This window comes from Pecten maximus, chromosome 16, assembly GCF_902652985.1.
Source record: "Pecten maximus chromosome 16, xPecMax1.1, whole genome shotgun sequence".
Taxonomy (NCBI): domain Eukaryota; kingdom Metazoa; phylum Mollusca; class Bivalvia; order Pectinida; family Pectinidae; genus Pecten; species Pecten maximus.
Window position 1 is genome coordinate 23,908,439 of NC_047030.1, and position 15,006 is coordinate 23,923,444.

A 15,006-nucleotide genomic window follows, 5' to 3' on the forward strand; every position below is an offset into this window, starting at 1 on the left:
AAGAGCGAGACAAGGGAAATAACTCGTGTCATTTTAGCTACAAGACCGTTTTCGTTCTTGCGGTCCTAACGGTTAGACCACTTGAGCCGGTGTTGTTCGTTTTCGAAATAAAGACGGACCTGGTGATTTTAAATTGTTTTCAGACGAGCCTTGACAAAAACTTTTAAGGCCTGTATTAACATTTGCAGGTCCGTCAAGATATATGTTTGAAATATTCATTTAAAAACTGACGGATCGGTTTGTCTGCATAAACGTTGGTCCCTGACTAAAGATTTTAAAAGTCTTGTATATCAAACAAAAGTATCTTAGATGATCTATTTTTTGTTCAAGCGAATGATTTGGCGTAGTCCGAAATTAATTTATATCTACAGTATTTGAAAATGATAAAATTCAGTAGATTTAACAAAGGTGATTCAAATTAAGAACCTATACAGTAGCTGTAGTAAAACGACGCACACGATAAAATCAATCTTTAATTCAGAATTAGACAGCTTACAGTAAAGCCGAAATGAATTAAACCGATACCTTTCTGCTAGGTCAAAGACTCCTCAGTGATGCTAAGTGCCTTGGCATGATATATATTTATCTTATCCACATAAATACACAACTCGCAAAATAATTTGATAAAAAGATAAATAATTTAATAAAAACGAATGAATAAATAAACGAACAAATATAAATAAATGAATAAACAAATAAAGAAAATTACACGGAATTTCGAAGATCTTAATATGATACAGACGTAAAATCCAATTGGTTAAGAAATTTCTATTCCTCCCGCAAGAACCTTCAGCGTCAGACACAAACCAAAATGATAACGAAACTCCCCGGTGGAAGTTAGATGCAAAATGCTTGCACGAACATTTATAAACATTCAGGACACAAAAGATCAAATTGATGCATTTGTATATTTATAAACAGTTTGTAAGACCATACATGTATATGTATGTGAAGTTGAAACCAATTCCAAAAGGAACTCAAAACAAATTTAGTTTTGATGCCCAACGGAAAATATGGGATTATTCTAAATCCAAATAATTTCAAAATTTTAAATTTTACTACACTTAGAATTCTAAATGGATGCGAGATATAAACTTACGCTTAGTATAAACAGAGACCTATATACTATATATAGGTCTCTGGTATAAACTTGGAAGTTTTTTTGATAGATTATTAGTATAAACTTGGAAGCTTTTCGATAACTTCAAAGTGAGCTTTGATGCAAAAACATTACAAGTCCTAAACATGATAAAAAAAAACAAAAAAAAAACAAGCTAAAAACAAAAACTGTTTTGATAAAGTAGTTCAACATTATATGGTAGTAATCTTACTCACTGTTTATTATATGTACGGAATAGGAAAGGTGTGAGATGCACACTTGTGGACTTGGAAGAAACTTCCGGCAAAAAACTGATATACAGAATTAGCAATGTTATGGCATAATCCCCCTTAGCCTGCATGATGTTGCAAAGACTTAATTCAGTGTGGAATCGTTGAAGTTATTGCTGTTTTTCTAACAACGTCTGGACAAGGAGTCTCAAGATATAGGACTATTTTCTATGACATGTACAATAAAAAAGATTTCCTGCCATACCAGTCTACTAGTTCTTTTCACCTCATACACAGACGTCTGCTTCTGGCTAGTAATTAATATATTAATTATAGAAAAAAAAACACCCCTACTCGTACGTTATACTAGAAGGGGCTGATATATTTTTTTCTATAAATACTTAACAATGTAGACGCCTATTACTGGCCAAACTGGCGTGAACGCTCACTTCTTCTAGAAAAAACACTAATAGACAATAAGCCGATACAATTTGACCAGCTTTATTGTGAAAGCGCAAGTGAAGGGTCCCTTTTCAGCTAGTTTTGTCCGTTCAATTTTAAGTCTGATTGGGAAAACCAATTAGACAGTTGAAATTTGTTATCAACATTTCTCGGAAAGTTCTTCTTTGATCTTTCTTTAGACTACGTATGTAGTTTCCCTTTGTAATAAAATGATTGAAAGGAAGAGGGCAAAGAAGGGCAAAGAAGTGAAAAGTAGGAAAAAAGTCGGTCTTTCAATGGACGAATACAGATTATTCAGATATGGGCGCCAATGTTCCTGTGCTATCTCTTCTGGATTCCATCCGCCTACTTTGTACTGGTCTACCTTAAAGATAAAATAAACCATTTCCAAAATTGTCCTTATTTCGATTCCTTCCGACATTTTGTTGGACTTTGCCTCTGGACTCTGAGCAGCTGCACCCAATTTCTTTTCTACCTGCGTAAACATACAAAATTACTTTGCTACGCGCATAGTGACCTAATTGGTTTAATACATTTGACCCAAGTGACCCTGAAAGTAGGTTAAGGTCATTCATTGTAACACATCTTGTATAACATGTATACATCTGTATGCACAATTATCAACAAACTGTGGACACCTTGGTTATAACAATTCATTGTATTGGAGTCATATTGAAAATATTGACGCTGAATAAACAGATGAGCGAAGACCAGAATTCCAAGGAAGTGGATGTGTCACCTGCGCAGAAAGTTGGATGATTACAAAAGTTATGGCATGGAAACAGATTTTCTATTAATAGTAACACAAATTTTCTATTTTTAGTAAGAGTGACCTTAATTGAACTTTGACCTCTGGATATGAAAAGCAACCACAAGCAAGCACTTGTTGAAAGGAAGATCTGCATGAAGTTTAAGTTTAATCAACCCAAGGGAACTTAAGTTATCACACGAAAACAAATTTCTATTTTAGTAACAGTGACCTAGACCTTTGATCTGCGGAACTGAAAAGCAACCCCAAGCAAGCACTTGTGATAAAGAAGATCGGCATGAAAGTGCGACTTTGTCGCATGGACACCTCTGTGCGGCAGCCATAGTGATGCCTATAGGTCACCTACTTTTTTAAGGCGACATGAAAAGGAAATTTTAATGTCATCATCTGTTCACAATAAACAACCAGGCATTTAAGAACAATGTGGTTATTGGCCTAATGGACCTGATGTTGTCGTATGTAGTCATAGTTTGACGCTCCCTAACCATGTCGATTTGTGTTTCTTGGGAAACTGAAAAAGGGGCCTGTTTGTGTTGTCATGGTTGTTTCCACAGGGACCTGAAAATTTGTTACAGTCTACATTGTATATGGATCTTCTATAGTGTGTATAGCAAATTTTGAGATGTACAGGGAGTGTCATTTTTACCGAATTTTAATCTAGCCCCCCATGACATCTGAAAATTGATCTGGATGGCATGCAACGGGCACCCAGTATGTTGTTCAGTGAGGTAGTCACCAACTACCACAAGGAGATCAACCTCAAAATGACCCTGGCTGTTTAAGGGGCGAAAAACCCAGCACATAAAGATGTTGTCATTCAAGGTATGGAAGAAGAGCAGCAACTCCAGAGTCCAGGTTTGAAAATGATCCTGCCGACATGTTTCGGCCTGCTAGGCAGGCTGTCATCAGGGCACAATTTATTAGTGTGACTGTTACATTTTTGAAGCTGAATAACAATAGAGGTCATGTGACTAACAATGGACAACATGATGACATGTAGTAAGGGAGCAACAAGACATCAATATGATGATTGGTCTAAATTGCATAAAGATTGTTACAAGAATCAGGTAGATATTTGTAAAGTTTTAAGTCCTTGTTGAGTAGTATAAGAGCCTAAATTACAAGATGTGTTTAGAGAAATGATAATAAAGCAATAAGTATACGATACAAAGTATTAAAAAGCATGATAAGTATGAAAATGTTCAAGTGATTTCTAGAGGTATAAAGTTAAAGGCAACTGCGAAAAGTATAATAGCAATTGATCAGACATCTAACAGCTTCAGTAGGTACTAAAAGTTCTGTCAGGATATGTCCCAAAGAAGGAATGGTCCTTGCAACGGAAAGTTCCGTAGGTATCCTGGGAAGTATGGTAAAGTTCACATCATGTACATAAGCAGCAGATATCAGGCATGTGGTGACAAATTACTTTCAGGTAGTAGAGTTGGTCTGTTTTGGATACGTGTTCATCATTGGTTAATTTGGTAGATTTCCATAGAAGTTTCCTTTGGTAATGCTGGGTCCATAGGCAATACTTAGTTTGTAGGTTGGTGATAAGTATTCTCAAGATAAAAGAATGAATATCTAGAACAATTCTGTGGAGTTCACAATTAGGGAAATAAGTAAAGTAAATGTGCTGGATGAATCTGGTAAATATATCAATCACGGTTGTAGAGATTATCACTTGTAAACATTTTGAAGTAGCTTTTGTCAGTGGTAAGTTTCCAGGCATAAGTTTCCATACATAAAGTCTTTGAAGGTTGAAGGTGGTAATCATATATCTGCGATTCAGTTACTTCTTAGTCAAACGAAGGGAAGTAACTCTTACAGATCAGAGTGATTCATTGTAAAGTAAGACTCTCCTGTGCTTTTCCCTGTAATTTAATTATATAATGTATCCTTGAAAATATAACAACAATAAGTTTACCTTTTAACATTTAATTGTGATGGACTTTGAAATACAGGTTATTGACCAATTAGCATAGCTTTAACATCTGCAACAAAGGAATGCTGACCAAAGAACAGTATTTGTAATGAATATGAAATAAATCTCAATATTTAACAATCAACTGAATACTAATTAAGTTACATGCATATGCAGTGGTGAGAACACATTTACACAATATCGCACCAGATATATACTGTTGTATAAGATTAAGAAGATTTTGAAAAGCTACGAGGTCACTAGCCCGAGTTTCCTCTGGGCCTGACACCATGCATGTCTGGTGTCAGGGCCAGAGGAAACTCGGACTATGAGGTCACCTGCCCGACCATGTGGGTTTCCATTGGTACCCTTCCTACCATAATAAGACCCCCCATCCCATCGCATGCTTCTAACTGGCCCAACATGTTTGATTAATAAAAGTTTGTATAACTTGGTTCACAATTGTTGGAAAATAATGTATATATTTTTTTTGCAGCCTGCTTGGATTAATTCATGCAACCTCAGGTTAAAATCTGAGATGAGGGGTTTCGATATACTCACCTGGGTTACCACAGACTCTTCTGTTTTTTGTGCACACGGTTGTGTCTTTTGGCAAGATATTTTAATCTATTTACAGTACTCTGGATTATTTCATGTGGTAACCACCTGCTACTACAAGTCTCAAAACGACTCTGACTGTTGTCTAGGTAATAACCCAACAAACTACAGTAACAAACCTATCCTTCGTTCAGTAGCAAATACATACAATTTTACCTAATAATATAATTATTCTTAATTTTTGACAAAATGAGGAAGACCTTCATGTACAATAACAAATGTCAGTTACTTCTAAAACCTTCTATAATGCTGGCAAGATGTGGGATTGCTTTTGGTATACATGCATTAACATAAAATATTTTTGAAAATAAAACAATGTTTTAATAAGAAGGTTTTATCTACACCAACTGCAGATATGAAGATGCGTCATTTGTGGACAAGCTCAGGCAAGGTGACGAGCAAGAATAGTAACAGCAAAGACCATTTACTGAATAAATATGGGGTTACATTTGTCATATACACAACAGATATACATACAGGATCAAATGGCACATTTCTGGCAATCTCATTCAGCAATATATTCATAGACTTATTAATATACATGTACACACAATTATGCTACAGAGGGTAATACTGCTATATATATACTTTGTGGTCAAAGTCCGCTATTACACATATAGATGATACAGATTACTGGTCAAGTATGGCAGATTAATTTATAGGTAGGTTATATAATAAACCCTAAACTATTTGCTTTGAAAATCTTTCTAATACATTTTTTTTTTGCTCTGAAGACTTTCAAAGTAATAATACTCATCACCTATTAATTTTGCTAGATTTGAGCAATTTTTTCTCACAGAAATATCGTAAGAATACTTTTGTTGTTGTGTAACAATATGTAAGAATATTCTATCATCCATTTTTCAACAAATTTTCATGGATTTTCCAAAATACTCCAAAAATGCTTATAAAGCATAAAAGAGTACCATAACACAACACTCTGTGCCAATATGTATGAATAAGTGAGATTTCATTCTGAAATACAAAAAATCTTATTCCTAAATAGTGGTAACTGAAAGAGTTCCAGTGGATTTCTTTTATACTAGATGAGGCGTATATATTCTTGTAAATCTTTTTTTTGTCTTTGTGACATAAAAAAAAACCCAAAAAAACCCAACAAAAATGATGAATGCACAATGTTTAAACCAGCTACACGACTTAAATGTCAATCGCAATAAATAAATGTCCTGTTTACAATAAGATATCACAACAAATTGATTACATTGTATTTTGATATTTTAAGGAAAATTAAAAGTCCATAAATACTGTCAAAGGTCAATTTATAAATGCATTAAAGATTCCATATATTTGAGATGTTTACAGTACTAAATACATTTATATTGTTGTATGTTGCTAATACAGTGGAAAAAATTGTCCGGATGTGAAGAATTTATAACAAAGCCTGAATCACACAAATGAATTTGGTTCTAGTAAATGAAGTTGAAGAAGAAATTAAAGGTAACCAAAATATTTTCAAGACAGACGATTAGTCAACCATGAAAGATTTATTTTGACTAAGATTTATTTTGACAAGGAATTATTTTGACAAAGAATTATTTTTGACAATCACTTTAGAGTAACTTTGTCCAAATGTTGAACTTTTGTAATTATTTGGGAAATGGCTTTAATAATGTTGTTATAACTTGTGCCCAATCCTATTTGCTTTGATTTATGGCAATAAAATATTTTTAAATCAACTCTGTCATATCAAGTTATTAATAATTAAAAACTTTAATGAATGTCATTACCCTGCCTGTATGTCAGAGACACTCGTGAGATCTTCTATTTTGACTGATTAGAAATCGGGAAAATTGATATTATTTTCTTCATAAACCATTCACACTAAGTAGAAACCCCATTTAATCTGGAAAGGAGCGATTTCATCAAATTCCTTTTAACACAAATTTGGATTGTGACGAATATATAATTATCCATGTTGATAATCCTTTTAACACAAATTTGGATTGTGACGAATATATAATTATCCATGTATGCAATAATATTTTTTCACATTTTTTTGAAAGATAACACATTTGTGAAATGAAATTTCAAATCACACTTCCATCCATAAAAGACTACTTGTAAATACCACACTCTTTTTAGTTGTTGAAATATATGTGAATCAGTAACTTCAATGTTAAAATTCATTTTCATGAGAAGGGAGGGATCAATTTTCCAAAAGATGCCAAAAATGCACAAAAATCATGATGCTAATCATTCTTTTTAAAGATGTAACATAACATTTGACTTTCCGTGAATTATCCCAAGCAAAAAATTGTGTCTCTGAAAGTTTGCTCTCAATTTAACAAAATTTCTAAAAAGACATGATATTGCGAAAACTGTTGAATTTGGAGGATTTTCAGATCAACAATAACCGTATCGACTATTGATAGACTATAAAGGCATTAAACCCGAATGAGATAACAGATCAAAAATACAATATGCAATTCTAACGGTATTTACCGTATTTCAAAACATTTTCTGCAAAGTGTAAAGGAACTTATGCATGACAGTGTAGATCAACATCATAGATATATCATGACCAAGATCGGATACAGGATACTCAGTTAGGAGGGGCGTTCCACATTATGGGGGGTCTGGGGGTACTCCCCCCGTGAAAATTTTAAGCAGGTAAATGCAAAATCCTGCATTCTAGTACTCATACAATTTTAAGGGGGGGGGGGGGGGGGGGCGTGTGCCCCCAACGCCCCCCTTAAATCCGCCAGTGATGACTATAAAAGTCATCCTCTCTATTCATTTACATGCGTAAATTTGTGAAATAGAACCTGCTAGCATACACGAGGTATAGGTAGCTCACCAAATAAGTAGTGTAAAAATAAATTAAAGCTCACATAAAGCAATATAATATCTGTCTATTGATATTTTAAACTAATCTAAACAAGAGATCACACAGGAGAGTCAACAAACTCCTATTTCAAAGCAAAAGGCTGAGATTTCTATCCTCTACACTGTGAAAACATATTCTTCCTTACCATGTACACATATGTGTGTGAGGGTGAGGGTGTGTGTGTGTGTGTGTGTGTGGGGGGGGGGGGGGGGGGGGGGGGGGGGGGGACGTCACTGTTAAAATTGAGACACTGTGTACAAAGTTGTAGGGAAAAAATAACGCTGCTAGCATTTAAATTCTGCTGTGACAATATTTGTACTTCTCCATACAAATAAATCTTTAATACCAGTTTTGTTTTTATTTACTGTTGTGACCTGATTACTACATATCTACAATTCCTGTGACATAAACTTTTTGTTCATTTAGATTGTTTAATATATAACATGATAAACACTGGTAGCTAATAAAGGAGTCTTTAACATAAAACTGAAACGAATTCAAAATTTTTTTTTGTGAAATCGCATTTCTGTCCAGTGAGTAATAAGGACAGTATTAAGTCAAATTATGCAAAAATACATGTACATTATATCTCACATAACAATTAAAAATAACAATGCTGACAATTATAATACAAAAATTAAACTACATTCATAAAATAGCATGCTTACTCATATACTTACTTGTATGCTCATATATATAACACAAACTTCTAATGTGAAATTAAAAAATGATTGCTTACAAAACATCTACATTAAAAAATCCAGTTAAATTATAGATAAAAATATCTGACTAGTGAACTCATGAATACAAAATTGCAAAATTAACCATTTCACTGCAGCACCATTTGCGACATGAAGAAGAAATGAAGAGCAAGACAAATTTGTCTACATCATATAAAAAGAATTTATATTTGCAGTAATTACATGTATATATTTTTTCCTTATCAATGTAGGCACCATTTTGTAAAATTTTGTTCAATCAAATTGTTGATTTGAAATCTATTGCTTCTTTCTATGATTTGACATATCAAAGCGGTTTACCCGACTTAAAGAGTTAAAAAAACGTTATCTCCCTTTTGCAGATATTTTTATCCCCTTTGGCATGATTAGAAAGAGTCTTTGTAATGACTACACATCTGGATCTGATTTTCATGAATATTTACAAAAAAATATTAAGAGTGCAAAATTAACAGTAAATTTGAAGCAACTTAACAAGTTAACAAATTATTAACTACTGCAGAATGTGTGTGTCTCCCAAATGATACCGTGTCACAATGGTACAGAGTCACCCTAACTGTACCCAGTATCACAATGGTACAAAGTCACCCAAATGGTACTCTGTATCACAATGGTACCGAGTCACCCTAACTTTACCCAGTACCACAATGGTACAGAGTCACCCAAATGGTACCCAGTATCACAATGGTACAGAGTCACCCAAATGGTACCCAGTATCACAATGGTACAGAGTCACCCAAATGGTACCTTGTGTCACATGGTACAAAGTCACCCAAATGGTACCTTGTACCACAATGGTACAGAGTCACCCTAACTGTACCCAGTACCACAATGGTACCGAGCTCTCCCAAAAATGGTACCCAGTATCCTAATGGTACAGAGTCACCCAAATAGTGCCCTGTATCACAATGGTACAGAGTCACCCAAATGGTACCTTGTGTCACAATGGTACCGAGTCACCCAAATGGTACCCTGTGTCACAATGGTACAGAGTCACCCAAATGGTACCTTGTGTCACAATGGTACAGAGTCACCCAAATGGTACCTTGTGTCACAATGGTACCAAGTCTCCCAAAAATGGTACCCAGTATCCTAATGGTACAGAGTCACCCAAATATGGTACCCAGTATCCTAATGGTACAGTCACCCAAATGGTGCCCTGTATCACAATGGTACAGAGTCACCCAAATGGTGCCCTGTATCACAAAATTAAGAGTCAATTCGCGTTTGTCTTCTGAATGGAGATGTCTGTATAAACTGGAAGTTGTTTTCTCGATCCGTTCACAACATTACTACTGGGCTGGCTCTCGTTCATTTTCGTGTAAGCATACAAGAAGATGCCTAGAATTACAAGTAAATTACCACACCACCACATCAAAGTTTTATATTCGTGATAAAACATGATGGCTAGCATGGTTTGTGCCACTGATTTGGCATTTATGCTGATATGATGCGTCACTGGAGACGTGTATTTCACCTGTAAAGCACTAACCCATCCAATTGATAAGCTGAGAAAGCCAGAGAAGGTCAGGAACATCCAGAAACTTGCATTGGTCATAAGATCTGATGATAAAACCTGTTGAGCTTGGCCAGAGCTGATGACAAGAGGCAGAAAGATCCAGATGCTGTTCACATTGTTGTAGTATGCTTGTTTCAAACTGTCACCATCTAAAACCATTTCAACTCTCTTGAAATAAATTCCACAAACCGCATTTGCTAAACTTGCGAAAATTCCATAGATCATTCCCCAAATACTCAGGGTGCCAGCATTATCCTCTTGGTCAATCCCGATAACAAATCCCATGATTACCAATGCACATGAGGCGATTCCTAAAATTGGAACATATTTTTTTAGTACGCAAAATGAAAGAATGATCGTGAAAATCAGCGTGAAAGACCTGGCCACTTGGTAGAAGGCAACACCGATATGTTTCAGCATTAAATTGTTGAAGGTCAAACCAATGACAAAGGCGAATGAAAGTTTCAGCATATCACTATTTAGCAATGCATGTATATCTAGACTCGGCAGGGTCAAGCCTAGACGTAGGTGGCCGGACAGCCATGTGACCAGTTTGATGAGAAAGACTGCCGACAAACTCTGGTACCAAGCGACGAAGATGGACAAATCATTGATACCGTAACTACCACTGAGGATGTGCTTGTTGATAAAAACCATGGAAATGGACACGATCCAGTACAGGGCGATAACTAAGGCAATCTGTTGAGTTGATCGCTGTGTTTCCATGGTAGAGACAGACAAATTTCATTGATCGGACACAATTATATTTTTGGCTCCCCAATTGTTTCTAGGTGAGGTTCCTCTGTAGAATTGCTTATCTCTCTGGTTTCCTAAAAAAAAAGAGCAAAAATCAGCAGTGAGCATATGACTTTAAAATGTTTTATCATCTAAAATTAATAATGCAAATTGGTGATCATGAAAAGTTCTACTTGTTTAAAACTAGAAAATGTCTGTATTAAAGACATATAAATGTCCCCGCTGCCACTTGACACCCTGAAACCTCAGCAGTTCCTGAGATTAGCTAGTTACATTGCATCAGGATGGGACCGGACCGGACGGATGGACATGGATAACACTAGTATATGTCCCCAATTTCATGGCGGGGGCATAAAAAAAAAAACTAATCACAAATCATGTAAATGTTTAATTACAAATACCTAATAATATATATCACACAATCCAACATACATACACTTACAATTACCTAGATCACATGAGCTGAAGAGTGAAGACTAACTGGCAATTGGCAATATACTCATTACTGACATAGGGGGAAGTAAATCAAACTATTGAATATTATCTGTGCAGAAAGACATCAGGACTGACTGTGTGGCTTTCTAGATATATTTTGTTCCTGTGATGTTTCTGATAGACCGCTCCTATCATAGAAAAAATATTCTGGTATTGTAATTGTGCATAGAAATTATAAAAGAGTATTGTATACTGGGTATACAGAATATGTCTGCCCTGCAGGAAGGATGTGAGAATTGTGCCTGTTGCCCCATTGCATGATCGTAAGAGGCGACTAAATTTGGGATCTTATCTTTATCTCTTATATCTCCCTTGACACTGCCTCAATTTTGGCCTTTGGTTGAGCATTCAAGAATCAACCCTGTGAGGGAGGCTTTGAGTCTACACACAGACATTATTTGGGGGGGGGGATTCCTTTAAATAACCATATCTGGTCTACAAGAGTGTTTAACAAGAAGGCAATAGCTGATTTGTCTGGATAAAAATAATATTTTACTCCATACAGTATGACCGTGGTCATCTCCTTTGATAGCACAGAACTAATGGTTGTTATAGTGCTACCTCACTGAAACATACTACTGATGACATCCCACCTGGTCATCTTATACTGACAATGTGCAAATCAACCAGTCGTCCCAACTCAGGGCTTTTTCTCACTGGTTTGGGAAGGATACTTTTTGTCTCATTTTGGGAAGTAAATTGGTGAATTGGGAAAGAACTTTTCAGGAGAACAGCCCCAGAAAGCCCTCAGAAAAAGCCCTACAACTCCCAAAAATGCTCAGCTCTAACCAGGAATACTATCATTTTCATAGATTCTGCTATGTTTTGATCAGGGGACATATAACCCAAAGCCTTTCTGACAAGACAAATGCTCTTGAAACTAATGAGCAAATGTGAGGCACTATTAAGGGAGATATCAGAAGGAAGGAAGTAGAATAGAAAGAAGATCGAGAGATACAATTCCATATTTAGTCTTTCAAATCATGCAAAAGGGGCAGTCGTTTCGGTACCTGTCTCACTATATAATTGTACATACAGGGTAGAATTCAGTTGATAGAAAACAATGAAGTTCCAGTGCATGATCTCTGCATACAGTTGGGATTGAATACTACATGTCTTGGAAATAGTAGTCATTATGCTAAATAAAATATTAAGAATCATCCCTGCTATTTTTGTTACAAACTTTTATCTAAACAATAAAATATAATATAATACTATCACCATACTCTCCGTGTGTTTTATAAGCCTTAACAAATACTAGATAGATATACGATAATATGTCAACATATGCAGCTCATCCCTTTTTCATTTAACAAACTTTCTTTTATATTTGGATTTATTTTGGACAACCATCTACCAAGTAACAGTGTAGACAATGAAATAACTATAATATTAAAGCAGTATATTTATAAAACCAGATGTCTGATGTATGAAAAATTCCAATTCCAATTCCAAATAAAAACAAAATACAATGTGCATAAAACTTCTATAGGCTTTAATAAAAGTATAAATAATTATCATTCCTTATGTGCGAGAATATGTATGTGTTCAATTGGTGTGCGAGAATATGTATGTGTTCAATTGGTGTGTAAGTTTATATTGGTACACCAGAATATGTATAATCTTTTGGTATATGAGATCATGAACATTCTATTGGTGTTCGAGAATATGTATGTTTAATATTGATATGCAAGAATATGTATGTTCAATATCGGTATGCTAGAAGATGTATGTTCTATTGGTATGAGAGAATATGTATGTTCTATTGGTATACAAGGATATGTATGTTATATTGGTACGTAAGAATATGTATGTTCCATTGGTATGCAACAAGAATATGTATGTTCTTTTGTATGGTGTGTAGTCAAAATGTATATATTGGTGTTTTGCGTACAATGATCTCTTTGCATGCCTGGAGTATTGTTATACCATATATACCGGTAATAATCACTGCATAATTGGAGTGTGTGTAATAATATCATTATACAGAATTTTCTATGTATGTGTGTGCTTATGTACCAATGTATATGTATGAGCAGATGTACGAGTAGTGTTATATAGATGTGTGTAAGCGCATAGATGTTGTGTGAAGAGGTTACAAAGTGTTCTGTTTAACATGTACATGCATCACTGGACCCCGCATCACTGATGAATAAAAAATATAAGTTACAAAAAAAACATATGCAGCTTCATCAGATTTTGATAAAACTCTCTAAATACGTAACTGTAACTGGAAATGACCCAGTACAGTATCGGTCTGTCAACAGAACGACCCGTCAAAGCACGGAGACATATTTTATTATAGACATGTCCTCGTCAGTCTGTGATCCAAGAAAATAGGCAGATATGTGATACTCATATTTCATTTCATGTGCACGCTTGATGGCGAGGGCTTATTAAGGTGACAGATGTTTCAATACCATAGACATAGGATCCTATATGGAGTGGATGAGATATTGTTTTTGTACCATTTAGGACCAGTCAGTGCTGCAGTGGATCTTTACTACCATTTTACCCACATGTTAGTCCAAATTTTCTGACGATCTTAATGCACAAGGCAACTTGAAAGGTGATATTAACATCAGAACCATTCGGATTACCCACATGTGTGCTACTGCTTCGTTTCTGTTCGAAACACAAAGCATTTTCTTACAATTACCTCTGATGCATTTCCCTATCGTCTGTCACCGCCTTCCGGCATTCAATGTCATTCAATGGCTTAGATTGCGGTAATTCAAACACTTCTATGCAAAACGTTTGGATGACCATGATTTTTATAAAGGTTCCGGGAAAGGCGTGGGTGCCTCTTAAACATATATCTTGACGGACCTGCAAATGTTAATACAGGCCTTGAAAGTCTTTGTCAAGGCTCGTCCGAAAGCAATATAAAATCACCAGGTCCGTCTTTATTTCACAAACGAACAACACCGATCCAAGTGGTCTAACCGTTTAGACCGCAAAAAAACGAAAACGGCCTTAGTGGTGGGTTTTCGTTATAATATCATTTATCTGTGATAAGGAGTTAGTGGACTTCCCCTTTCATGTTTTGTTAAACTTATTCTAACTGACCAAGAAATATTACCCCCCCCCCCCCCCCCCCGCAAAAAAAACCCCAGCTGGTAAGGCTATGTAATGTCAACTCTGGCAAAATGGATTCTCGACACAAAACCGTACAGTAACGTCCCGGATTCGATTTTTATCGCTCCAGCCGAGAATATATATATTATATTTCAACATGTTACATGCAACGACAAATATAACATTTACTATCATGCCCGATATCTTAATAAAAAAAAGCTAATGCTCAAGTCCCTGTGATCTGATCCATTTTTCTGTTACATATTTGATACAAATAACATTAAATTGAATATATATATGATCTCTCTCTCTCTCTCTCTCTCTCTCTCTAGACGAATACTTATTACAATCGATAATCGACAAAAAAATAATCTTAAGAAATGTTTTGTCAATAAATGGCATCCTCAAAATACCGAGGTAGATGTGCCAGGCCTGGAAGTACTATATCATGTTCTTTTTCACCACAAGTAAATT

The 15,006-nt window shown here is 35.4% G+C and overlaps 1 protein-coding gene across 1 annotated transcript; it reads right to left on the minus strand.

Annotated features, from left to right (window-relative positions):
- Positions 1 to 8,170: 8,170 nt before the first annotated feature.
- LOC117345097 (GDP-fucose transporter 1-like) lies at positions 8,171 to 14,189 on the minus strand. Its single transcript, XM_033908048.1, has 2 exons — positions 14,114 to 14,189; positions 8,171 to 11,033 (listed from the first exon to the last, which is right to left on the minus strand). The coding sequence occupies exon 2, from the start codon at positions 10,927 to 10,929 to the stop codon at positions 9,901 to 9,903; it is 1,029 nt and encodes a 342-aa protein (XP_033763939.1). The 5' UTR covers positions 10,930 to 11,033; positions 14,114 to 14,189; the 3' UTR covers positions 8,171 to 9,900.
- Positions 14,190 to 15,006: the final 817 nt, after the last annotated feature.

Excerpts from the sequence above, each read along its gene's own strand:
- LOC117345097 (XM_033908048.1), bottom strand. The coding sequence starts at position 10,929 with ATGGAAACACAGCGATCAACTCAACAGATTGCCTTAGTTATCGCCCTG.